This window comes from Phyllopteryx taeniolatus, chromosome 5 (genome assembly GCF_024500385.1).
Source record: "Phyllopteryx taeniolatus isolate TA_2022b chromosome 5, UOR_Ptae_1.2, whole genome shotgun sequence".
In the NCBI taxonomy this organism is placed as follows: Eukaryota; Metazoa; Chordata; class Actinopteri; order Syngnathiformes; family Syngnathidae; genus Phyllopteryx; species Phyllopteryx taeniolatus.
In genome coordinates, this window is record NC_084506.1 from 22,457,830 (window position 1) to 22,485,180 (window position 27,351).

Genomic DNA, 27,351 nt, shown 5'->3' on the forward strand with positions numbered 1-27,351 from the left:
CAGTACTACTACACTCCCTCCTCCCCCCTATTTTAATGCTAGCTAAGATGGTGGTTTGAGCGTAAATTGTCTCCTCAATAGTAAGAAAAGACAGGGGCAAAAAAAACACATTCATAGCCTTTTAATTAACACGGAACAACACATCTACGGTTACCCCAAGTGGCCGCTTCGAGATATTTTGACATTTCCCCACACATTGGCTCGTAGTCCCCGCCCAATTCGGTGTGACTCTCTTGGAGTGGAATCCTAAACTAAATACGGACAGGGTAAGTAACGCTAACGTCTCCAGCCTCCCTTCAAATGGCCAAAGGGGCCCGTTCGTGAACCCACCCCAACGGCTGCCGAGTGTCCTCGCGTCCATTCTACCCCCGCCGGCGTGTTCCCGAGCCGGTGAGAGCGCTGTCAGACGTTTTAATCGCGGGCAACTTGCGCCCAGCTTGCCGTTAGCATTCACAGGCCGCGTCCGTAAGCCTCCGCCGAGGCTAGCCAATGCTAAGCGGTTATCTACAAGCGAGCTGTCAGCGGGGAAACGTCACGTCGTGTCAACGGTTTTATAAAGTAGTTGATATCAGTGGCGTGTAGAAACTCGGCTTCCCAATGAAGAAATTGAATGTTAACAACCCCCACCACCCACCCTGCGGACTCCTTTTTTTCCCCTTCTCTTTCGCCCCCTTTCTCGCCCTCTCCTGACTTCTTATATAAACTAGAGCAGCTTCCCTTTATGCGATTCTCGGCTAATGTTAGCTGCTTCTGCTTCGCGGTGGTCAAATAACATCTGTCAGAAGGTACGACTCTGAAGACAGCAGGCCGATGTGACACACTTTGATTGTCCTGTACTGCACAGCGGCCAAACAATGGCTTGACAACTGCATTGCGAACAGCACGGACAGGATTTGAAATGCTGCTCTTTATTTTCCTGCCTTCATATGCTTACGCGGATTTTCTTTTTCTTTGCTCCACAAATCGGGATCGGACTCCCAAGTTCTGGCATCCCGCGTTGTCACATACGAAGTAGCGCATGACTGCTAACAACACGTTATTTATACACAATCACTGCCGATATGTGCGAGGCGTTGGGTAACAGTGCATGTCTAGACTAATTTAGTTTTTTTTTTTTTTTTGCTGTGTTTTTTTGTGTGCTAAACTTATTGCGGGACTTTCACGTCTGCTTCACAATTCGGAGGTGTGGGTTTGAATCCGGTCTTCCTGTGTGGAGTTTGCATGTTCTCCCCCGGGTTCCTTGCAAGACTCTAAATTGTCCATATGCGTGAATGTGAGTGTAATTTGTAGAGATAGACGATGTTTTCTTTTTGTTTTCTTTTTCTTTTTTTTTCAGGGCCAATATCGATTATTAGTAGTCAAGGAGGCTGATCACCAATATTTGGAGCTGGTATTCATTTGCAGTAAAAGGGAAAAGTTTGGGGTCATAATTTTGAATAAGTTACAAACTCTAACACGACTTTGTTTAAATGCCTTTAAGAATGTTTATTAAACATCTTTTCAGATTTGTAACATCTTAAAGGTTCTTTTTCTATTTAAAAAAATATACAATGGACATCTTTGTTGTAAAATGATCCCAGGTTAAGCAGCATGTCTTCTGAATTAAAAACAGAAACAAATAAATAGCTCCCTAAAGTTTCTACAGTAAATAAAGAAATAAAATTTCAACATAACGGAAAGCTTACTCTTTCACTTATCTAAGTTCAAACAAAAAGTGCAGGGCATTCCCGGGTTCAGAAGCATCTCTTATAGAGTTAATTGCAATTTTAAATAATAATTAGTTTCCTGTCGTTTACCCAGTTTTAAGTTGATCTCTCATCAGCTGTTGGATTTATAAAAAAATAAATAAAAATAAAAATGATACCGATATATGTCAAATGCCAAATATCGGCACCAGCATTTGGCCCAACCAATAATTGTTCTATCCTTAGGAATTTGTCAATGTATGCCCTGCGATTGGCTGGGTGTACCCCACCTCTCGCCTACAATCAACTGGGATAGACCCTCGCTCATTTGCGACTCTAATAAGGACAAGCGCTATAGGAAATGGATGGATTGGACTTGACTTGAATGGTGGCGAAGACTTTCCCGAACGAGGCTCCAGCTCACCCGCGACGCTGAGGAGCTAACCATAGAAAATGGTTAGCTGGATGGACTTGCCTTGAGGCAGCACGGTAGTTTGTGGTTTGCACATCTGCCTCACGATTCTGAGGTTTGGGGTTAGAAGCTCGGCTGGGGTCTTCCAGTGTGGAGTTGGCTTGTTCTCCCCGCTTCCTCCCACATTATAAAAACATAAGTGTTGTTTGTCAATATGTGTGATGTGCCTCGCGTCTCACCTACAGTCAGTTGGAATACGCTCGAGCTCACCTGACCTGAGACTCAAATGAGGAATTAATGGATGGATGGCACGGTGGACGACTGGTTAGAGAGTCAGCCTCACAGTTTTGAGGACCAGGGTTCAATCCCCGGTCCCGCCTGTGTGGAGTTTGCATGTTCTCCCCGTGCCTGTGTGGATTTTCTCCGGGCACTCCGGTTTCCTCCCACATCCCAAAAACATGCATGAATTGAAGACTCTAAATTTCCCGTAGGTGTGAATGGGAGTGCGAATGGTTGTTTGTTTGTATGTGCCCTGCGATTGGCTGGCAACCAGTTCAGGGTGTACTCCGCCTCCTGCCCGATGATAGCTGGGATAGGCTCCAGCACGCCCACGACCCTAGTGAGGAGAAGCGGCTCACAAAATGGGTGGATGGATGGATGGATGGACATGACTGCACAGTTGTTGAGTGGTTCGCACATCAGCCTTACAGTTTTGAGGTTGGGAGTTTGTATCACGGCTGTGGTGTTCCTGTGTGGAGTTTGCGTGTTCTCCCTGAGCTTGCGTGGGTTTTCTTTGGATACTCTTTTTAAGTGTGGTCACAATACCAAAATTCTGACTTTCATACTATAATTGTATAATGATACCACATTAAGCTAGCAGACTTTCGTTCGTGAAATTCTATCGTTTGGTTTAATATTTTGTTGCTTAAATATGTTGTACAATGTTTAATCTTGCTGGCATGGTGGACGCCTGGTTAGCACATCTGCCTCACGGTTGTGGGGACCAGGGTTCAAATCCCAGCCCCGCCTCTGTGGAGTTTGTATGTTCTCCCCGTGCCTGGGTGGGTTTTCTCCGGGCACTCCGGTTTCCTCCCACATCCCAAAAACATGCGTGTTAGGTTGATTGATGACTCTAAATTGCCCGTAGGTGTGAATGTGAGTGTGAATGGTTGTTTGTTTCTATTTGCCCTGTGATTGGCTGGCGACCGGTTCAGGGTGTACCCCGCCTCCCGCCCGAAGATAGCTGGGATAGGCTCCAGCAGCCCGCGACCCTAGTGGGGATAAGCGGTAAAGAAAATGGATGGATGGATGTTTAATCCTCTTTATTTTTGGTGCCAGATTCATACAGATTTACTTCAGCTGGGATTTTTAACCTGTTATGAATTTGACTTTTGTCTTCCATAGCAACTTCAGGTGTCGTCCCTCCACGTTTGCTGTACAGTTGTGTGGGCCCGAAGGCTGAATAAAGTAGCCTTCAGTTTACCATAGCGTGCTTGTCTGACATTTGTTCTTTTCACATATAAATACTTTACACATTTTACTGGACTGACTAATAAACAGCTTAAAGCAAGCACACTTTGCCTGTTTTCTGGTGAATTTCACAAAAGTACCAGAACTAACAATATGTGGTATCGTTTCATTTTTAGTAGTGACGTTGTAGGCTTTACACCGGGGCCGATCACCGATCAGCAAGTTTAAAAAATAATAAAACGATCACCGATCCGATCACAAGATGGAGCAATGTGTCTATTTACAGGACTTGTTCATTTATTGTATATACTTGTATACTGTATCCATCCATCTATTTTCTGTACATCTTATCCTCACAAGGGTTGCGGGCGTGCTGGAGCCCGTCCCAGCTCAAATTATTCTCTAGCATTTTAGACAAAATTTAAAACACCGATGACTTCTCGGGGGCATTCAAGGATTGGCCATTGACATAAGTTTAGGTCAAATCAACATTACAACTGACAGAAATAATGGGTGCTAACTTACTGTAATTAAATTACTTTCTTGCAATTAAATTACTTTAATAAATACTGTGAATGACATGCTTACTCTAACTTTCTCACTGTCCCGGCTTTATGGACTGGTGTTGTCTGTCCAGAGTTTGAGTCCGTTTGACACTTTTCTCCCTCTCCACGCTGCATTGCTTGAACGCAACATGTTCTTTGTGTACATTCTTCAGGTGCTCGATCAAATTTGTGTTGAAGCATTTAGATGACGTTCCCCACGACGTACTTCATTGTGCAAAGACTGCAAATAACGTGTTGTTTGTCTGAGACACCGCAAAATAGTCCCACACCGACGACGTGTTTTTTCACCGACAAGATTGAAAAAACTTTATTGGCTGTCAGATAGTTACAGTACTGCGCAACAAGACACGTGACAAGGCCAAGAATAAAATAGCTTTTGGATTCATACGCGGCGAAGTCATGGAGTTAAATGTTTTGTGCGGAGCCGATCGATGATGTCATTGATCGGATCGGCGGCTTATGACATGAAAGCCGATCAGCATAAAATGCTAATTATTGGCCGATACCGATAACGCCGATCAGATCGGTGTAAAGTCTAGTGATGTGGTACTTTTCCAGTACCGGTATACTGTACAACCCAATTCTGGCTTCCTCCCAAATTTATTATTCATGCCTGTGAGTTTCATAGTAGACTATAAATGTTGTTGTCCATATGTACGCTCAGATTGGCTAGTGACAAGTCTAGGGTGTTCCCCACCTCTCGCCTACAGTCAGCTTGGATAGGCTCCAGCACAACCGTGAGCCTAATGAGGACAAAAGCAATAGAAAATGGATGGATGGACTTGACTTGGTTCAGCATTCACTCTGGTGGGGATGAGCCGCCATCTTGGGCTAAGGTGACAACATCCCATTGTCGTAGTTCAATGTTTTGTGGGTGGGTACACCTATTTGTACCCCAGTCCCATAGAGCTGCAGTTGTCCGTGACTGCTTATTCGCTTATTTATGCCTAGGGAGCCTTATTTTACAGCTCCAGTGTCCTGGATTCCCCTTATCCGCAACCTCAGGGATGCGCCCGGTGGCTTTGCGGCTCAACCTCATGAATGTCAAAACACTCACGCCGGGTGAATCGCACCAACCTGGCAACGCTACCTGAACTGGAAAAGATAGTTTATTGACTTTAAACTTTGTAACGAAGCATGCATGTAGGGGACACTTTTGGTTCAAGGATCAATATTGTTCATCGCGACAAAGTATGGCTTGAGTCACAACGTTGTTGCACTTTATTCCTTGCAGTTCTGTGCTCCGCGACCGCTTCAACGCTCAGCCTCGCCGCGACGTAGGATGTCCCATAGCCCTGAAATGAAGGACGACCCCATGGAGTGCCCCCTGTGCATGGAGCCACTGGAGATCGATGACGTCAACTTCTTCCCCTGCACCTGCGGCTACCAGATCTGCCGCTTCTGTTGGCACCGCATCCGCACAGACGAGAACGGCCTTTGCCCGGCCTGCAGAAAGGTGAGAAAGACTTACTTCGTGGACATACCTATAGGGTTTCGGAATTGCGGGAATTTTATTAGTTGGGAACTTGCAGAGAGAATTAATGGGAATAAACCAGGAATTTACAAAAAATTAAGGTTGGCTCTTAATAGGGAATATAAATATATTTTTCATAATCCTGGGTAAAACAACAATATTTCATGGAAATACAGTTAAATATGAAAGTCCATTCCCTAAATGGGTTTAGCAAAAATGCAGAGGCAAGGCTTAAGAAGCTTGAGGGATGCTTTTTTTATTTGTGATTTCATTTGACTTTTTGGGGGTTGGGAAAGAGACACTTTTCTTTGAACATTTTGAATTGGACTCTTTTGGCAATTTTGTTAATTTTTGAATGGGTTAGGTTGTGGAAATGAATAATTAACTCAACATTCATGTTGATTGTTCTTAAATGAAGCAATTGATTGCTTAATGTTAAAACTTGATAAAGTCCTACTCACAATTGAATCTGTTGAAATGCCACGCTATTTAGTTTTATTTTTGCATGGAAAGCAAAATGTTTATATTTATGCTTTAATATTTCCAAAATTCCTCGGCTTAACTTCCCATGTAAATTTTCCACCCCTTTGCACCCAACATTCAAGTAAATCATTGTAACGTTCTCGAGTGTCATACCTGTATAAAATAACAATTCAACTGCTCTGATGTAAAACAGCCTAAGATGTAATATACCGTTAAATGTGAGTCACTGCATGTAAAAGCATCACACATTTTAGTAGTCTCTGGCATCTCCAAAATCACTTTTCAGGAATAAAAAAATAAATACATTTTAAAAAGCATGTTTGTTAACATGCTGTTGCCATTAACATTGCATTGTTAAAGAGAGCAAAACATTTCCAACACTTTAGGTTGGTCAATAATTTGTAAAAATAACACACACGTGGAGACTGACTAGTTGTATCGATTTTTGAAAAAATACGGCGACCACTTCAGGGTGTACCCTGCCTCTCACCCGAAGATGGCTGGGATAGGCTCCAGCACGCCCGCAACCCTAGTCAGGATAAAGCGATACGGATAATGGATGGATGGATGAAATTGACCAAATTTGGAAGGCGGATTTGGCCCGATGCCAGCATCATGAACATTCTTAATGAGTGCATAGTGCATAATTTTTATACCTGTAGTCACATTGGCCAGCTGACTTTGGACAAGAGGGAGGGTACACCCTGGACTGGTCACCAGCCAATCGTAGGGCTCATATAGACAAGCATTCACAGGCACATTCACACCTTTTGGACAATTTAGAGCAATGGTGTTAAACCCATTCTTGTCATGGACTATATCGTTGTCATGGTTTCCCTCATAGGGCCGCAGGCTCTGTTAAAACTACAGTATATAAACGTGTAATCACCTCTTTATATTATTACATATACAAATTTGTCCCCGTATTTCATTATTATATACACTACTTAACTGTTCAAAAGTTTCGGGTCACACAAATAATTTCATGGATTCCATGAAAACACACCTTTGTCTATATATTCGCTACCATTCAAAAGTTTGTGGCCACTTGGAAATCTTTTTTGTTTTTTTCTTCTTCTTCTTCTTCTTCTTCAAAGAAAAGCACTTGCCAAATTAACAATGTCTAAACTGTATTTCTGATTGTTATTGTCATTAGAAAAAAATAAAATCATTGCTGCTGTCACTGTGAGGCAGACACAGTAACTTACTTTCCCACCGTGAACCAGACTGAATCAGGTTGACCTAGCCGTATTGTACAGAACATACAGGTCAGACCAACATTATATTAATTTCTTTTTTTGACCCCCAGACCCGGTCTTAGCTTTAGATGATTTAGATTTAGACTTTGGAATTTCCAACTGTGAGACAGAAGAAAATACTTTTTTGTTGTTTAAAGCTAAATTGCGTGTGTTTGAGTCACTTCAGTTGCAGGAAGTTTCCCAATTAATTTTTAAAAAGTTGCGAGATTTGTTGCTGAGGTGCTTTGGGGAAAAGAAGTAGTCTGAAAAGTGCTACACTGACATCAACAGACAACCAACTTAAATATTTGTGATGCATTAGAGGATTTATTTCCTGCAAATGTTTTGTTTGTTTCTAAATTGTACAACATAACCACACATTTTCAGGTTGCATGCAAACATATGATAAAGACTCAGTTATTATAAGTCAATATTGAAAAAAGGAGAATACAGGGAGTCCTCGGTTTGTGACGTACCAACATACAGAATTTCGAGGTTATGAATGGCATGCAAGGAGCTTAAGTCACACAGCACAAGAAGGCACTCTCTGTTACCAGCATACTTTGTTTTTTTTAATTTTATTAGTTAGTTTTGTATTTGTCCTACGAGTGTTTTTCATCCAAATATTTACTGTAATTGACCTAACTGCAGAACATTCCGTCTTGCGTGTATACTTGGGTTAAAATGCAACCCTCTGTAATGCTGAATATAGCGACGCTCGACTCCATTCTTGATGTTTGCTGTCTTTTGTTTAGCCATACCCCGAGGACCCCGCTGTATACAAGCCTCTGTCACAGGAGGAGATCCAGAGGATAAAGAACGAAAAGAAGCAGAAACAGAACGAGAAAAAGCAGAAGGTGACTGAGAACCGCAAGCACCTGGCCAGTGTCCGAGTGGTCCAGAGAAACCTGGTGTTCGTGGTGGGACTCTCGCAGCGCCTCGCCGACCCGGAGGTGAACACGGCGAGCTCTGTGACTTACGCTACACGTGGTGCTGCTGCATTGGAAAAAAAATGTAGTCTGCAAAGAAGCAGGCTGTAAAGAACTTGTCCATCCTACTCAGTAACTATAAATGAGCACAAAAAACACATTTACACACATAGCCACAGAAATTTCGGCGGAAACGGAGCATGGTCACGTGACACAAACCTTTGGAGGTTGAATTTTGCTTTTCAAAGTAAACAACTAAACAGAAACCCCAATTTTAAATGTAAAAATGCATTTTCAATAAATGTGTGCCATTTTATTTATCTCAGTGGTGATAATTCTAGCTTCTACATGTACACCTTGATCTCACGGTTGTAGAATTGAGAATTATGTATTAAGGAACTCATACGTGTTTTTGTTGCACCCACAGGTCTTAAAACGGCCAGAGTATTTTGGGAGGTTTGGGAAGATCCATAAAGTGGTTATCAACAATAGTACATCTTATGCAGGGTCACAGGTGAGTTCACAGACATTGTACCCTCTAGTTTCTAAGTTGATTTATTCGGTACAGTTATGGAATCCTGACTAAAACATTGTCATTAATGCTTTCACTAGACTTTACACCAATCTGATCGGTCTCGGCCGATAATTAGCCTTTTATGCTGATTGGCTTTGTCATAATTCGCCGTTGGTCGGCGCCGCAAGAGACATTTACTCCGTCATCGTGTACAGTATATTTGAATCCAAAAGCTGTTTTTTATTTCAGCCTTGTCGCGTGTCTTTTGACGTAGTACTGTAAATATCTGACAGCCAATAAAGTTATTTTAAAAAAACACAACACATGTCGGCGGTGTGGGACAGATAACACGTTATGCCCGAATCAGACTACAAGACAAATTTGGTCTTTCACGATTGCACTGTCAGACTACTGCAATAAAATCTTGTATTCCGATACCACCACATCCAGTCTTTTACGATCACTGGGCTTTATCTTGTCAACTCAAACACGACCGGAAACACTTGTTACCACAGCTACGACAACAACAACCGATCGCGTCCTGTGTATTATAAGAACAAAATGGGGAAAAATGTGTGCTGGTGGTCACCGGTGCTCGTGAGAGGACTTTAATTCAAGACTTGCTTGATGTATGTTCACTTACTTCTAATAAGCTACGGCTCGCAAGCAGGTAACAAAACGTAATGTAGCCTAGCAAGCTAGTGCTAGCACTAACGGCTGTACCTGCGTTCTGTCGAATCATGCTTTAAAGTTTCGGTGTGTGTGAAGTAATTTAATTACAATAATGTAATTTTATTACAGTAAGTTAGCACCCATTATTTCTGTCATGTAATGTTGGTTTGACATCACTGATTAGCATACATGACCTGACAAGATATATTTGAAGATACTCAGTATACTGTACACAAGTTGAGATACCACTGTACTTAATTCATGCTGTGAGGGACACTTAATAGGTTTGTCCGCAACATGTTGTTCATTACTGCCGTGTACCTCCTTAGTCCAGTACTTCAAACCGTCTTCTTGCCTACTTCCTATTTTCTTGCGACAAGTAATAAGAGAAGAGTGATCTCACTTGGTTTGTCGTCACGCATTTTGGTGCGCTTGGATTTTTAAACCGATCAAAAAGGCGCACCTATAGAAATGAAAACGCACCCTACATTTTGTGGATTTAAATGCGCAAGAAAATCCAGAAGCTGTCCAGTGGGATACATTTTGGTGGTCTATGACCATTTCTATTTTGAATTGCAACGCAGGCGCAAAAAGTAAAGTTTTGCAGCAGCTGTCTGTCTGATTTGTCTCCTCTTCATACTTCTGATGGTCCAGGGGCCGAGTGCCAGTGCGTATGTCACCTATGTCCGCTCAGAAGACGCTCTAAGAGCAATACAGTGTGTGAACAACGTGGTGGTTGATGGCAGAACACTCAAGGTAAGTTTTCAGTGCTGATCCTCCCGCTAGCCCTGAAGATGAAGTCAATTCTGTTTGAGTTTCTGTTATTTTAATTCTCTTCTTCCTCTCGCAGGCTTCTTTAGGCACAACAAAGTACTGCAGTTACTTCCTCAAAAGTATGCAGTGTCCTAAACCTGATTGTATGTATCTACATGAGCTAGGAGATGAAGCAGCTAGCTTTACTAAAGATGAAATGCAGGTATTACAATTGATAGTGTGGTAATCTCCTTGCTTTGGTTATTCATTCATTCATATATATTTGTTTTTTGCGTTGACTTTATTGACTCCTTTTTGCGCCCCGTTTTCAGGCAGGGAAACATCAAGAGTATGAGCAAAAACTCCTCCAAGACCTGTATAAAATAAATCCTAGCTTTCTACAACCTCCAGTATGTGGAACAGAAAAGTCAAAGAGTAAATCAGGCTTAACACAAAGGTCAGCATTTTCCTTTAATCAATCCATCATCTGCTTTCTAGTGCTGTCACGATGCGTCACGTCTTCTTTCTCTTGTTTGTTTTTTGTTGCGACAGACAAAACAGTAGCAATGGTAAAGATGGGTGGCCCACGTTGTCAGGGCATAGCAAACTAGCCAATGGCCTTTCAGAGGACCGCAAATCCCCTCCGCTGCTAGACTATCTAGACCAAGAGGGTCTCCCCTCAGATGGTCTTGATACAGACATCGGTCCTGGCCAGTGCACTGCCATGTCCCCCTTCTCCTCAAACTGTGACAGCAACAGGTAGGATGGGGAACTCCCAAGCCGCAGAGCGCATGCGTATTGCGTGAAGCTTGTTTGTTTTTGCGATATTAATACACAAAATATTGTGCCAGCAGCCCCAGTGACAAGCCTTCAGAGTCAATTGGTATGGTGAATGGAGATACTTTCCAACAGGTAGAACCAGTTCAGATACTTGTTTCCCCCCGAAAATGAACAAGTCAGACAAGGAAACAAGCACATTATCTCTCTCTTTTCCCCAGATCCCCACCAGTGACTCCCCGTCCCCTCCCCCGGGTTTAACCAAGCCCAGCTTGGTGGTCCCCATCAGCGTGTCAGACCCCATAGCCCGCTCGCCCTTCGAGGGGGCGGCGGCCGAGTCGCAGTCGCTTTTTTCGGACAACAGCAATTTCAGACACCCCAACCCCCTCCCCACCGGTCTGCCCCCATTTCCCACCGACCCCCGCAGCTCTGACTGGCCCATGACTCCTGAACCACAGAGCCTATTCACGTCAGGTAACTCAAACTTTTCATACTGTATCTCACCCTGTGTTTAAAAATATAGTGAACCTGTGCAATATGTGAAAATTTTGCAATATTGAAATACCATGTAAAAACATTTGAAGAATATTGTTTTACCCTTCACACAAGCTTTAAACACATCTCAACTTATTAAACCACACTTTTTGAAGTATTCCTTTTAGCACCTGTTCTCACGCTCTTGTGCTCCCAGTTCTTCAGTAAAGAGGCAAAGCATACTTCCTTCAAGCTATTTATTTGTCACTCACAGTTGAAGTTTACTGTAAGACTGACACATAAAACAAAAGAAAATAAATCATTGTATATTTAAATACTAAAATATTCAACCGAACTGTGTAATTTCGTCTAACGAAAGTCCGCCAGCTTGTTGCTAACATATAATGCGAAACGCCACGACATGTACAACAAAAGACAATCTGCAACAGTACAATGTTAGTCTGTGTACAGCTTGTAATGTATAACGGTGTAAATGTACCATCTCCTCACTAACTCAACCCAGTCAAAGTCTAAATCGCTGGCAACGAGTAATATTAGAGTATTTGTAAAAATAATTTCAAAAATTTGAGTGGTCTACTCAATTTTGTGAGATACTGTACAAAAAGAGCATATAACACTCATAGGCATAATAGTCTGTGGTAACGTTTAGGGGAGCTTAGTAGGCGACCTCCGTCTCGTCTTACTCTTAATCAGGCTCCCAATGTGGTACGACACTGAAGGCGCTCAACTCAAAATTCACACTGATAGAAGTATTGAAAAATGTTTAACACAAAAATGTCTGAATTATTTGGAATGTGAATGTTCATAAATCTTAAAAATCCACAGGGGCATGAATAATAAACCGCAATTTAGCGGGAGAACACTTTAATACATTTTAGTATATACAGGCACTTGGTTTACGAGTTCCACAGAGTTATACTGAAGGCGGAACACGCCATAGTTACTAACCTATGCGAACACACTTGTAAAGTCATCATTCCAGTGACTATTTGACAGGAAAAGCACTTCTAGGCCTTAAATATAACGACAATCAAATTTAAAAAAATGGTATGTATGGCGGTACTGAGTGTGCATTCTTGTGCCGGATAATGAAATATTCATACATTGCGGCACAAACCAGTTCATTGCATGCCATTCCTGCTTATGATTAATGGTTCACTTCATATTAATATTTATCTTGCGTTAAGAGTAGTGGGATCGTATTGGAGTTACACTTCAACTGCGCATAATCACTTATAAATTATTGATGGACTGTCTTTAAAATATTCACCAGACTTTGATTTTTCATTAATAAACTGTACGTTTACTGAGTTGTGTAATTAGGAAATATGACCTTGAATATGTCATCACTGGGACATGATGAGCAGTGGAGACCAGAATTAGACTTAGCTGAACACATTTATCCTCCATGAGCACACAATGGGCAAAAATGTCTTTAACCATTTAAAACTTTTTTTTTTTAAATATATTTTAAGGGGACATATTTTGCCAAGCCAACTTTTTCTAATATTTGGGATGTAATATTGTCTCTATGGTGTCTCACTAAACGTGAAATATGGATTAAAATCGTCCACGCTTTCCTGAGTTCGAGATGTTTTTCTGCACAGCCCTAAAATCAGGTCATTAAAATTTCTCGAGCTTATCGATGTCACTAGCGAAGATCTCCGCCTACCTCTGTGCTCCCGAGCCGGCGTTGTGAACATAACAGACACGTCTGCTCTCACAAGTGGGTCTTCTACACGGAGGCAACAAATCAGAGGAAAGGTGGCGGTCTTAGCCAAATATGGACAAAGCGGATAAAAAACTGGGTCAAACAGAAGTAGCTGTCAGAGGGGCCTTTTCTGGACACTCGTAGGACAAAACCAAAGTGTTTTTTTTTTTAAATGAAATTGAAAGTTATACTAGGTCCATGTTAAGACAGTCACTCTATGGAGGTCTAAATAGCCAAAATATGGGACCTTTAATATATCAAATTTAATTGATTGAAATCACAACGGTTAAGAACTGGATCCCTGTGTTGTGTAAGAATTTGGAGCAGTTTCCTTTGGGGTCTTGGTTGATTCGACGCACAGTACAGTCTGTCGCTGTGTTATTGACTTTACCAAGCAAATAACTGACACTTAACTGAGTACAAATGGTATGCACATAATAACAAACAGATACTTTTTGCCACATGACACCCTGCTCTAGTCTTCTTTTCCTTTCAGCTTGTCCTGTTAGGGGTCGCCACAGCGTGTCATCCTTTTCCATTTAAGCCTCTCTCCTGCATCCTCCTCTCTACCACCAACTGCCCTCATGTCTTCCCTCACGACATCCATCAACCTTGTCTTTGGTCTTCCTCTCGCTCTCTTGTCTGGCAGCTCATCCTCATCACCCTTCTATCAATATACTCACTATCTCTCCTCTGGACGTGTCCAAACTATCGAAGTCTGCTCTCTCTGACTGTCTCCAAAACATCTAACCTTGGCTGGCCCTCTGAGGAGCTCTTATTTAGTTTTATGCAACCTGATCACTCCTAGAGCGAACCTCAACATCTTCATTGCCGCCACCTCCAGCTCTGCTTCCTGCTGTCTCTTCAGTGCCACTGTCTCTAATCCGTACATCATGGTTGGCCTCACCACTGTCTTATAAACTTGCCCTTCATCCTATCAGAGAATCTTCTGTCACATAACACACCTGACACCTTCCTCCACCTGTTCCAACCTGCTTGGACCCCTTTCTTCACATCCTTACCACACTCACCATTGCTCTGGACTGTTGACCCCAAATATTTAAAGTCCTCCACGCTCGCTATCTCGTCTCCCTCCACCCCTCTCATTAATGCACATATATTCTGACTTACTTCGGCTAAACTTCATTCCTCTCCTTTCTAGTGCATTCCTCCATCTTTCTAACTGTTCCTCCACCTGCTCCCTGCTTTCACTGCAGATCACAATGTCATCTGCAAACATCATGGTCTATGGGGATTCCAGTCTAACCTCGTCTGTCAGCCTATCCATCACCTTTGTCTAGATCCACAAAGTCACAATGTAGCTCCTTCTGACCTTCTCTGTACTTTTCCATCAACATCCTCAAGGCAAATAATGCATCTGTGGTACTCTTTCTCGGCATGAAACCATACTGTTGCTCGCAAATTCTCACTTCTGTCTGCACACTTTTCCTCCATTCCTCAGGCATCTTCTCACCCGCTAGAATTATGTTGAACAAGCTGGTCAAAAACTCCACAGCCATCTCTCCTAAATGCTTCCATACCCCCACAGGAATGTCATCAGGACCAACTGCCTTTCCATTTTTCATCCTCTTTAATGTTCCACCCTTACTAATCATTGCCACTTCCTGGTCCACCACTCTTGCCTCTTCTTCTCTTCCTTCTCTCTCATTTTCCTCATTCATCAACTCCTCAAAGTATTCTTTCCATCTGTCCAGCACACTACTGGCACCAGTCAACACATTTCCATCTCTATCCTTAATCACCCTAACCTGCTGCACATCCGTCCCATCTCTATCCCTCTGTCTGGCCAACCTGTATAGATCCTTTTCGCCTTCTTTACTGTCCAACCTGGCATACATGTCATCATATGCCTCTTGTTTGGCCTTTGCCATCTCTACCTTTGCCCTACGTCGCATCTCAAATGTATTCCTTTTGCCTCTCCTCGGTCCTCTCAGTGTCCCACTTCTTCTCAGTGTCCCACTTCTTCTTAGCAAACCCTTTTCCTTGTATGATTTCCTTTGCTGTGAGGTTCCACCACCAAGTCTCCTTGGCTCCTTTCCTTCCAGAAGATACACCAAATACTCTCCTGTCTCTCTCTCTGATCATCCTGGCTGTAGTGGTCCAGTCTTCTGAAAGCTCCTCCTGTCCACTGATAGCCTGTGTCACCTCTTCCCGAAGAGCTGCACAACACTGATCTTTTCTCAGCTTCCACCACATTGTTCTCTGCTCTGCGTTTGTCTTCTTAATCTTCCTCCCCACCACCATCCTATGCTGTCTAGCCACACTGTCCCCTACCACTACCGTAACAGTCGGTAACCTCCTTCAGATTACATCGTTTGAACAAGATGTAATCCACCTGCATGCTTCTACCTCTGCTCTTCTGTCCCTCCAAGTTCCTTTCCTGGATGCCGTACTTACCCATCACTTCTTCATCACCCCTGTTTCCTTCACCAACATGTCCATTACAATCTACACCTTATTACAACTTTCTCTTTGTCTGGGATGCTCAGAACTACTTCGTCTAGCTCCTTCCAGAATTTCTCTTTCACCTCTAGGTCACATCCTACCTGTGGGGCATAGCCGCTAATCACTTTATACATAACACCCTCAATTTCAAGTTTCAGCCTCATCACTCGGTCTGATACTCTTTTCACCTCCAAGACATTCTAGGTAACTCTTCCTTTAAAATAACCCCTACTCCATTTCTCTTCCCATCTGCACCATTTGTAAAATAATTTAAACCCTGCCCCTAAACTTCTAGCCATACTGCCTTTCCACCTGCTCTCCTGGACACACAATATATCAACCTTTCTCCTTATCATCATGTCAACCAACTCCTGGGATTTTCCTGTCATAGTCCCAACATTCAAAGTCCCCACATTCAGTTCTAAGCTCTGTGCTTTCCTCTTCGCTTTCTGCCTAAGAACCCCCTTTCCACCTCTCCTTTGTCTTCGACCCACAGTAGCTGAATTTGCACTGGCGCCCTGCAGGTTAACTGTGCCGGGGGGCGGACATTGTTAACCCTGGCCACGACCAATCCGGTATGGAATTCTTTAGATGAATGCTCATATTTGTTTGGAAAAGTTTTAAGCCGGATGCCCTTTCTGATGCAACCCTCTGCATTTATCCGGGCTTGGGACCGGCCTACAGTTTGCACTGGCTTATACCCACCATAGGACTGCATTATGACACCCTGCTCTAGTACACCACAGACTATATCATATGTGTGTCCATGTCCCAGTGATTGTGAAATAGTGCGCGTGTGCTTGGCATTCTTAAAACACTTGAATGTCAGTGTTGTGTTCTCAGGGTCTGAAAACTGCTTGAGCGTTGGATAAAGGGCAATGAAGTGCTTGGAATAATAACCATTTCTTTCACAAGCAGTAGCTATCTGGTTGAATAGTTTGCTTGTTCGAGAGAGGGGGGGGGGGTCATTAACTTGTGCATGCTGGAATTTAATCTCCCTCTGCTCTTAGGCAGTCTAAATTTATTTAAGGCGTTAAACAATCACTTTTAACGTGATATAGTGCTAATTGAGTATACAGGTACAGTATTTTTTTTTTGGGGGGGGGGGGGGCTATCCTCTGTCAAACTCACCTATTTGCTGTTTGTACTTTGTCAGTAATGTGTCATACAAAAAATATTGCTTTGGCGTTATCTCGTGACCAAGGAAGTATGTTGAATTGAGGGGAGGAGCTTTGCATCGTCAGGCCATAGTCTTGTGTAATAGAAAAGTGCTTTTCCAACATCAAATCTTTGGGCAAAAGGTTTGTAAGGTGACAATTACTCATGGATTTTCACTATTCATGGCAGGGCTCAGTCACTATCCCTCACCAATAGGGGAAATACACTTTACATGTCAATGAATGGCAACCGTGGTTCTCAAACTTTTTTTTGTAGCACCTAAGAAATATTTGGCTCTCTAAGTAAAACAATTATAACCAACATTAAAATGCAGCAGTGCAGTAGCCTAGGTTTTCATCCAAAAACGAGAAATTTTATATTATTGTAAGTAACTGTATTGTGCTTAAATGTAGGAAAATAACAAATATAAAAACCCAGGCTTTAATATTTATTTAAAATGTATTTTACACAAAAGTTAAAACATTTTACCTAAAAACACAGTTTTTAAAGAATAAATGCAAATGCATTACCAATACATGTACCACTAGTGGAACGTGTACCACACTTTGAAGATTGCTAAATTAGAATATCAGAGAAAAGTTTATTTATTTCAGGAGTTCATTTCAAAAATTTAATATATAATATATATTTTTTTAATTATTAAATATAAATGATTAAAAATATAATAATGTGTAATTATTATAAATCTAATTAATATAATTGAATATCCATCCACTCACTCACTAGGGTCGCAGTCCTGCTGGAGCCTATCCCAGCTATCTTCGGGCGAGAGGCAGGATACACCCCGAACTGGTCGCCAGCCAATCCCAGGGCACACACATAAACAAACAACCATTCACATTCACACCGATGGGCAATTTAGAGTTTTCAATTAACCTACCATGCATGTCTTTGGGATGTGGGAGGAAACCAGAGTGCCCGGAGAAAACCCACACAGACACTGGGAGAACATGCGAACTCCACACAGGTGGGGCCGGGATTTGAACCCTGGTCCTCAGAACTGAGAGGCAGATGTGCTAACCAGTCGGTCACTGTGCTGCCATAATTGAATATATAATTATAATATATATAATAATTAAATATTGATTAATTGAACACAGGAAAATACGTTTCCTACCAAGTTTCTACATTAAAAATCATTTTGATGATCATTTCTTATGGAACTTGAAATTTCTTGAGGTTGTCAATTTTTGTTTCTTTAGTTGTAAGCTCTAATTATGAAACTTGTGTATAAAATTTTTTATCATAAAATATTTCACTCTACGTAATAAATGTGTGTGCAGCCCACACACTTGGCTTTGCTGCTCATCCCACAAATGCATAATCTATACAAATGTGTCACTATTTTAAAAGGTAAAAAAATGAAAGGCTTTCCGACAGAATGATTGAACAATCTACCAAACACAAATTGCCTTCATTTTTATGCTACGTTTCAGTTTCACTTTTTTAATTGAGCTCCTGAAATAAATTTTTTCCATAAAATTCTAATTTGTTTACTTTTTTTTTTTAACCACTGCTATAGGATGATGTAAATGTAGAATTTGACCCAAGTAAAATTATATGAACCATGAATAATTCTGACAGTTAAAACACACATTTGACATAATTTCTGAGACTAGTTATTGATTTTTTGTTGTTTTTGTTTCTTTGTTTTGTTTTTATACTTCAGTCGCTCCTCCAGTAACGTCCATGTTTGCTCTCGCGGCAGACACGATACCAGTGTCGTCGTCCACAGACTGGCAGGCGGCCTTTGGCTTCGGCTCGTCCAGCAAACAGCAGGACGACGACCTGGGCTTTGACCCGTTTGACGTCACTCGCAGAGCGCTGGCCGACCTCATCGAGAAGGAGCTGTCCGTGCAGGATCAGAGCCCCGCCTCCCCGGTGGCTCTCGCCCAGGGTAGCAATCACGCACCTGGTCTCCCGCCCCCCAACGGCAACGCAGGCAACTCTCACCATTTCCCTGGCGCCCTGCCCCGCATCCCCCAGGTCCACCACAGAGCAATCTACAATTCCTTCAGTTTCCCCGGCAGTCAAAGCAGTCAGGCCAGTCAACAACAGCAGCAACAGCAGCAAGCCGCCAGACACCCCTGGATGGGCATCCCTTCGCGGAATAACCTCACACACTTGAACCACTCAGCCAGTGCTGCCTCACACAGTAATTTCTTGGACCTGAATCTGCCTCATCAGCACAGCACAGGTCTGGGAGGGATCCCCATCTCAGGTACTGTCTGCATGCTGCCCCAACCACTTATACAGTGTTCTTCTGTGTTATTGCTTTTTTTAAATTATTTTTTTAAAGCGATCGTTTTCATGGGTTTTTGCAGTACAACAAAACCCCATTTATCGCAGGGGATATAGCTCAATCCCACCAACGATAGGTTAAAATCTGCAATTATAGAGAAGCCATATAAAATCCTTTTAGGTAAAGTTTTTACCCTTGCCACACACTTGAAAATAACTCCAAATTTAAAGTAATTAGACCACACAGTTATTAAAACCCTTTAAAGTAGTCCTTGGCACCTGTTCATTCTGTCGTTGTCAAGAAATGGGGGCTTATCACTTTGAGGAAACAGACTTGCTTGCAACGTTCTCCAAATAAGAGGCAAAGCATATTTGCTTCAAGCTGTTTTAGTCACTCCTAGATGAAGTTTACAGTAAACCAAAAAAAAAAAACTGTATAGTTAAACACAAAAATGTTCAACCAAACCCTACAATGACAGATAACGTAATGCAAAAAGCCATAGACGGGCTAACGGAAATTAGCATTAGCAATTAGTAATTATAAACACAGCTGTTACTTTAACGCGCACAGAGCAACAACACATATACACAGATCAGTAATACTCACAGGCATACATTTTCTTTTCTCTTTTGGAACAGTGACTGCCATTGGAGTTGAGTTGGGGACGCTCTCCGCCTCTTCTTGCTCTTCTATTAAACTGCATGTCTTCAGGAGACCTCAGTGGTGCATGGCACACTGAAGGTGTGCCACTCTAAATTCAGACTAGCCTGCATACTGTAAAGAGAAAACGATTGCTTAAAAATCTGCCATGTATCCTGGGCGTGAAATATGAACCGCAATAGAGCGGGGGTTCACTGTATACTTACTGTAATGCTCTTACATGTGGGAAAGGAGAGCCACCGTCGCGGATACACGTTTTGATTGGCTTGATCGCCCAAGGTTAAAGAGAACATGAATCTGTGTTGTTCCTCTGCTGTGATCAAAACGTGAATAACCCGGAGCATGTTGTTTACCCTCTTGCAGAAAACAGCAGCTCTATAGAAGGCCTAAATGTGAAAGAGTGGCAAGATGGCCTTAGAGCTCTCCTGCCCAACATCAACATCAACTTCGGGGGCCTTCCAAACTCCTCTTCCTCCTCGTCCTCCTCATCCTCAAACAGTGTCAACCACATCGGCGGGCCGGCAGGCATTTCACACAGCCTGAGCTGGGACAGCACAGCTAGCTGGATGGACCCTGCAATCATCACCGGTATGTTGGACATGGCTAACGAGAGCTCCAGTTCATTCTAAAGCTTTTATCTCGTTAGGTAGCTCATATGGTAGGTAGGTGGCTAGGCAGATAGAAAGGTAGGTAGTGAGGAGGCTTAAAGATAACTAGGTAGGTATGTAGGTGGTTAGGTAGGTAGCTTGGTGGCTTGTACCCCAGCAGTGTTGGTAGATAGGTAGCAACATGGCTAGGTAGATAGGTCGTAGCTCGGTGGCTTGAAGGTAGGTAGCTAGGTGGCTGAGTTGTTCAGTAGCTGGGTGACTAGATAGATGGATTGTTAGCTTGGTGGCTAAGATGGGATGGGAAGGTAGGTAGCTAGATGGCTTAAAAGTTAGGTAGATACTGATGGCTTAGTAGGTAGGTAGTTTGGTAGCTTGGTAGATGGGTGGCTAGGTAGTTAGTAGGTAGATGGGTAGGCCGGTAGCTATGTGGCTCAAAGCTAGCTATAGTGGGAGAAAAACGTATATGAACCCTTTGGAATTTCTTAAATTCTGTGTAAATTGGTCATAAAATATGGTCTGATCTTCGTCTTAATCACAAGAATAAACATAGTCTCCGTTAACTAATATCACACGCTGTGTGTTTTAATTTTTTTTTATTGGAAACAACATCTCAACATTCACAGGACAGAGAGGAAAATGTAAATGAACTTCTAGGCTTTGATCCTCCAAGAGCTAATCAGAGTCAGGTGTTAGCCAACCTGGAGTCCAATCTATGAGACAAGTTTGAAGGTTGGCCATAAGCTGCTTTGGCCACTAGAAAACACACAGCAGGTTAGAATCGGCCCCTATCAAGAAGCATTGCCTGATGTGTACCATACCTCGCTCAAAAGAATTTTCAATAGACCTGAAGAGTTAAGTTGTTGACTTGTATAAAGCTGGAAAAAATAGAAAATTACCTCTAAAAGTATCGATGTTCATGGTTAGACAAGTAGTCTATAAATGGAGAAATTTCAGCACTGTTGCTTCTATTCCAAGGAGTGACCATCCTGTAAAGATGACTGAAAAATCATAGCGCAGAATGCTCAGTGAGGTAAAAAAAAAAAGAACCCTCAAGTGTCAGCTGAAGACTTACAGAAAGCACTGGCACATGCCAACACATCTGACAGATTTAACATACGTAAAACCGTAAACAAGAATGGGGTTCATGGTAGAACACCAAGAAGGAACCCGCTGTCAAAAAAGAGCACTTGGATGTTCCATAGCACTACTGGCAAAATACTCTGTGGACAGATGAAACCAAAGTTTGTTTGGGAGGAACTCTGCACCGTGAGTGGAGGAAAAATGGCACAGCACACCAACATCAAAACCTTATACCAACAGTGATACACGGTGGAGGGAGCATCATGGTATGAGCATGCTTTTTTGCGTCAGGCCTGGACAGCTTGCTGTCATCAATGGAAAAATGAATTCCCTAGTTGATCAAGATATTTTGCAGAACAACTTAAGCGCATCTGTCTAATAGTTGAAGCTCAGAAGAGGATGAGTGTTGCAACAGGACAATGATCCAAAACAAAAGCAAATAAACAACAGAATGGCTTCAGAAGAACAAAATACGTGTTCTGGAGTGGCCCAGTCAAAGTCCTGACTTCAACCCGATTGAGTTGCTTTTGCATGACCTCGAGAGACCTATTCATTCCAGACAAACCAGGAATCTGCAACAGTTTTGTAAAGAGGAATAGTCCAAAATTTATTCTGATCGTTGTCTGATCTGCAACTACAGGAAACATTTGGTTGAGGTTATAGTCAGGTCAAATAGTGGAGCACAGAGTCCAAAGCAAACATAGTGAAGCAGCATTTAGCTTTTATGTTGCACACAAATGGAATAAGTTGCCAACAGAAGTGACGTCAGCGCCAAGTGTGAATGTTTTTAAGTCCAGGTTAAAAACTTTTTTTCCACTTTTAAATATTTCTTGCACTGTATGCTGTTTTAATTGTACTTTTATATTTTTCTCTCTTTCTTTTAAATGTTTCTAAGCTGTTTTTTTTTCTTTGTTTTAAAATGCTTTTAATCATGTAAAGCAGTTATCTTGTGTATGAAATGCGCTATATACAGTGGGTACGGAAAGTATTCAGACCCCCTTAAATTTTTTTACTTTCTTATATTTTTGGCTGAAATCATTTGAGTTAATTTTTTTCCTTATTAATGTACACACAACACCCAATAATGACAGGAAAAAAACGGAATTGTAAAATGTTTTGCTGATTTATTAAAAAATAAAAACTGAAATATCACACAGCCATAAGTATTCAGAACCTTTGCTGTGACACTTATAAATTTAACTCGGGTGCTGTCCATTTCTTGTGATCATCCTTAAAATGGTTCTACACCTTCGTTGGAGTCCAGCTGTGTTCGATTATACTGATTGGACTTGATTAGGAAAGCCACACACCTGTCTATAATAAGACCTTACAGCTCACAGTCCATGTCAGAGCAAATGAGAATCATGAGGTCAAAGGCAATGCCTGAAGAGCTCAGAATTGTGGTAAGGCACTGATCTGGCCAAGGTTACAAAAATATTTCTGCTGCACTCAAGGTTCCTAAGAGCACAGTGGCCTCCATAATCCTGAAATGGAAGACGTTTGGAATGAGCAGAACCCTTCCTAGAGCTGGCCGTCCGGCCAAACTGAGCAATCGGGGGAGAAGAGCCTTGGTGAGAGAGGTAAAGAAGAACCCAAAGATCACTGTGGCTGAGCTCCAGAGATGCAGTCGGGAGATGGGAGAAAGTTCTAGAAAGTCAACCATCACTGCAGCCCTCCACCAGTCGGGGCTTTATGGCAGAGTGGCCCGACGGAAGCCTCTCCTCAGTGCAAGACACATGAAAGCCCGCATGAAGTCTTCTAAAAACGCACCTGTAGGACTCAAAGATGGTGAGAAATATTATTCACTGGTCTAACGAGACCAAGATACAACCTTTTGGCCTTAATTCTAAGCGCGATGTGTAGAGAAAACCAGGCCCTGCTCATCACCTGTCCAATACAGTGCCAACAGTGAAGCATGGTGGTGGCAGCATCAAGCTGTGGGGGTGTTTTTCAGCTGCAGTGACAGGGAGACTGGTTGCAATCGAAGAAAAGCTGAATGTGGCCAAGTACTTGGGTATCCTGTACGAAAACCTTCTCCAGAGTGCTCAGGACCTCAGACTGGGCCGAAGGTTCACCTTCCAACAAGACAATGACCCTAAGCACACAGCTAAAATAACGAAGGAGTGGCTTCAGAACAACTCCGTGACTGTTTTTGAATGGCCCAGCCAGAGCCCTGACTTAAACCCAATTGAACACCTCTGGAGAGACCTGAAAATAGCTGCCCACCAACGTTCACCATCCAACCTGACAAAACTGGAGAGGATCTGCAAGGAGGAATGGCAGAGGATCCCCAAATCCAGGTGTGAAAAACTTGTTGCATCATTCCCAAAAAGACTCATGGCTGTATTAGCTCAAAAGGGTGCTTCTACTAAATACTGAGCAAAGGGTCTGAATACTTATGGTTGTGTGATATTTCAGTTTTTCTTTTTTTAATAAATCTGCAAAAATGTAAACAATTCCGTTTTTTCTGTCAGTATGGGGTGCTGTGTGTACATTAATGAGGAAAAAAATGACTTATGACAAATGATTTTAGCAAATGGCTGCAATATAACAATGAGTGAAAAAAATGGAAAGGGGTCTGAATACTTTCCGTACCCACTGTAAATAAATTTGCTTTGCTTATTGCTGCCAAAGGAGAGGCATCCAGTTATTAAAACAAAGGTTTCATTTACTTTTTCCTCCCTGTCCTTTGAATGTTCAAGTTATAAATATAAAAACATATAATTGTTCATGTTGTATTAGTTTGAGCAGACTTGTGATTTAGATGAAGATCAGACTACAAGTTCTGACCAATTTCTGCAGGATTTTAAGAAATTCCAAAGCGTTCACATACTTTTTCCTCCCTCGGTAGGTGTTTGCGTACGTCGTTGGGTAGCTAGACAGGTGGCTTGGTAGCTAGCTAGGTGGTTATGTAAGTTGGTGGCTAGGTGCCTTGGTAAGTAGGGAAAGTAGGAAGCGATGTGGTTTGAAGCTAGCCAGGAAGGTGGATAAGTAGCTAGCTAGCTTAGGGTAGGTAGCTAAGTAGTAGGGATGTAGGTGGTGGTGTTAAGGTTGTTGCCAATGTTTTTGGTCAATATCCGATGACATATTTCATCGCTGTGTAATAGTTTCAAATGTGGTATACGCTGTTTGTGAACTGTCTTGTAACGTATTGTGTGATGCTGCGATCTTCAGGCATCCCGGCCTCGGCGGGCGCCAGTTTAGACTGTCTCCACGACGACAACCCCCCACACTGGCTCAAGTCCCTGCAGGCGCTCACAGAGATGGACGGTCCAGCCAGTTCTGCGGCGCCCGCCCTCCAGCCCCTCCACAGCGGCATCCTGGACGGCCACCTGCCCCTCCACCACAGAGCCGCCGCCGGCTGGGCCCCCTACCTGCCCCCCGCCACAGCCACCCCCGTCAGCCAGTTCCACTCCCCCCCGCCAGGCTTCCAGACCGCCTTCAGACCCCAGGGACAGCCCGCTACAGAGTTGCTACAGAGTGCCACCGTGGACCGCCACTGAATACAGACTACACCCTTCCATTTCCCCCACTCTTCATGTACCCCTGCACCCCCACCCCTCAAAAGCGAAACACATCAATCTGCAGAGTATGAAAAATGATTAACAAAGTAACAAATATGCTTTCTTTTGGTCCACTGTTTTTTTTCCCTCTTTTTGTTTGTGGCACACAAATGATCCATAACCTTTGTCTGCTACCATCACCACTCTTTAGATGTAGATTTAGGGGGGAGGGGTTACATTGGGAGGGGGTGATCCAGTATAGCACTGAGGACCCCAAAAACTGACAAAGATTCAATTAAGCTTAAGTGAGGGTCGTCTTTCTAAACGTAACTAACGATGAAATGTAAACTGTTGACCAGTCGGCGCAGCCCCCCCCTTTTTTTTTTTTTTTCTCCCCCCTTTTTTTCCTTCTTTCTTCTTTTCTTTGAGGGGCGGAGCAAGCTGTGAATCAAGGATGATAGTCGTCACTTGGCTTTATCGCTTGCTGAGGGACGACAACACGGACTAGGGTTTCGGGCAGTACAGGGCGCAGGCTATGCACAGGGCTCCCCGTACGGTGGGGCACCAAAAGGCCCACTGGCTCGAGAGGCCTGGTGGCCCACATTCCCTCTAGTGCAGGGCTCCCACCGGGGACATTTTTGCCGAACCTCTGTATCAGAGGGTAGAGCAGTGCCCGATTGCAGGGGAGGGGCTGGTAGGAGGGGGGAGTCTGGCCCCCCGTGGGAGATGGTGGCACATATCCTGAGCACGAGGGTTAGACTCCTTACTCACAGTGCCACCGTGTGGTACCTACAGTAGCCTAGCCCTAACATGGACAGCCACCAAGTAGATAAAAGGAAAACTAAACGCAGGAGGATTTAAGTTCTAACTAGGGCGGTGAGGACGGGGGCAATGGGAGCCTCCCCCCACCCGCCCCACCTTGTCGATCTGCGAGGGCTTAATCGAGGCCTTAATGTGGAGTGAAGACAGAACAGAGCTTGAGTGCATGTAGGAGGCGAGGTCCCATGTCAATGATTGCAATATGCAGACCCACACATGACAGGTGGGGGGGGGGGGGATTTTAAATTGTGGCACACTATAGATGAAACATGCGTATAAAATACTACTTTGTGTCCGCACAATACTCAATTGGGGCTGCAAGTTGCTAATATGTTGCCACAAATTAGTAATCATGTCAGTGAAATGTTAGTGTTGCTACAAATTATATATAACGAGCACAAAATAGTCATTTGTGTACATGAAATACTAGCAAAACGTTTGTTTGTGGCTGCGAAATGTTTCCCAAAAAAATGCTCAGTTGTGGTCCGACTGGGGCATAACGTGTGCAAGAAATACTAATTTTGCATAATACTAATTTTGAAATAGTAATTTGTGGCTTTTACTTACTACAATTTTCCTGCAAAATGCAAATTTGTGGCTAAGAAAAGTGCATTACTGGCCTTGAAATTTCATTTGCGGTGACAAAATGGGTATAATGTGCACGTGGCTTAATAATTTGGTTGTGACCTCCAAATTCTAACTTGTGGCCACGAGATGCTCATTTGTGGTTGCGATATGACCATAAATTAGGTACGACATCTGCACAAAATGCTTATTTTTAATTACAAAACAGTCATTTGTAACCGCAAAGTCATAAAATAATAACCTGTGGCCACAAAATGTGAATTTGTGACATCAGAATGTCAATTTGTGGTTGCAGATTAGGTGTAAATTGCGCACAAAACAAATTTTGTAGATTTGACATGGACAACCAGGTAAGCAAATGTAGCACACCTTTCCTAGAAACTGCAAAAGACGACACCCTCTCTACGCGTTTCCCAACCTTTTGAGTCACGCCACATCACATAAATTAGAAAAAAAAAAAAAAAATGCCACCAAAGGTGGCGAGAAGGTAATTATGTACTTTCTGCCATTTAGTGGAAGCGCATGTAATTGTTGTGCCTGTCACATTTGGTCACTGGCATTATGTGCGTCCGTTATATCTATATGCTGACTGCAGTTGAATTCCCCCAGTCGTGTTGGGGCTCCGTACATTATTGGGTGTCACAAAGAAGGGTGCTAATGCATATTACTGGTGTGGTCTATCTCAGCCCCCCCAACCCCCCCGTCTTTTCACCCACCACCACCTGCCTTTCTTCTTATTCTTTTCAAGTCTTAATAATTTCTGACCCCAGTTTGCTATCCTCGTTCTCCTTCCCCCCCCCCCCCCCCAGCCGTTTAAAAGTATTGACTCACAATGATCAAAATGGAAGAAACCGCCAACAGTCCTGAAAATGGGTTTTAACGCAATGCCGTCAGGAGGAAGGGAAAAAAAACGACAAAAATAAACTTGAGGCGCTTAAAAGGAAGTTCAACTGTCCTCTGCAGGTCTGGAAAAATGAACCTTAAATAAAACAAAAAATTCAAGACCCGTTGTTTGCTGTTGTCATTGAAA

At 42.8% G+C, this 27,351-nt stretch overlaps 1 protein-coding gene across 8 annotated transcripts; it reads left to right on the top strand.

The window, feature by feature from the left end:
* Positions 1-27,325, top strand: cnot4a (CCR4-NOT transcription complex, subunit 4a). 8 transcript variants are annotated; one of them, XM_061773819.1, is made up of 13 exons: positions 1-266; positions 5,368-5,589; positions 8,084-8,281; positions 8,685-8,770; positions 10,088-10,199; positions 10,294-10,419; positions 10,529-10,653; positions 10,749-10,955; positions 11,048-11,108; positions 11,195-11,447; positions 18,494-19,045; positions 20,090-20,314; positions 24,589-27,325. In XM_061773819.1, exons 2-13 carry the CDS (start codon positions 5,416-5,418, stop codon positions 24,915-24,917), a joined length of 2,448 nt encoding a protein of 815 aa, XP_061629803.1. In that variant the 5' UTR covers positions 1-266; positions 5,368-5,415; the 3' UTR covers positions 24,918-27,325. The 8 variants fall into 8 exon arrangements, with proteins under 8 accessions (XP_061629803.1, XP_061629809.1, XP_061629805.1 ...); XM_061773825.1 differs by having other exon boundaries at positions 18,533-19,045; XM_061773821.1 differs by having other exon boundaries at positions 11,051-11,108.
* The last annotated feature ends 26 nt before the right edge of the window (positions 27,326-27,351 follow it).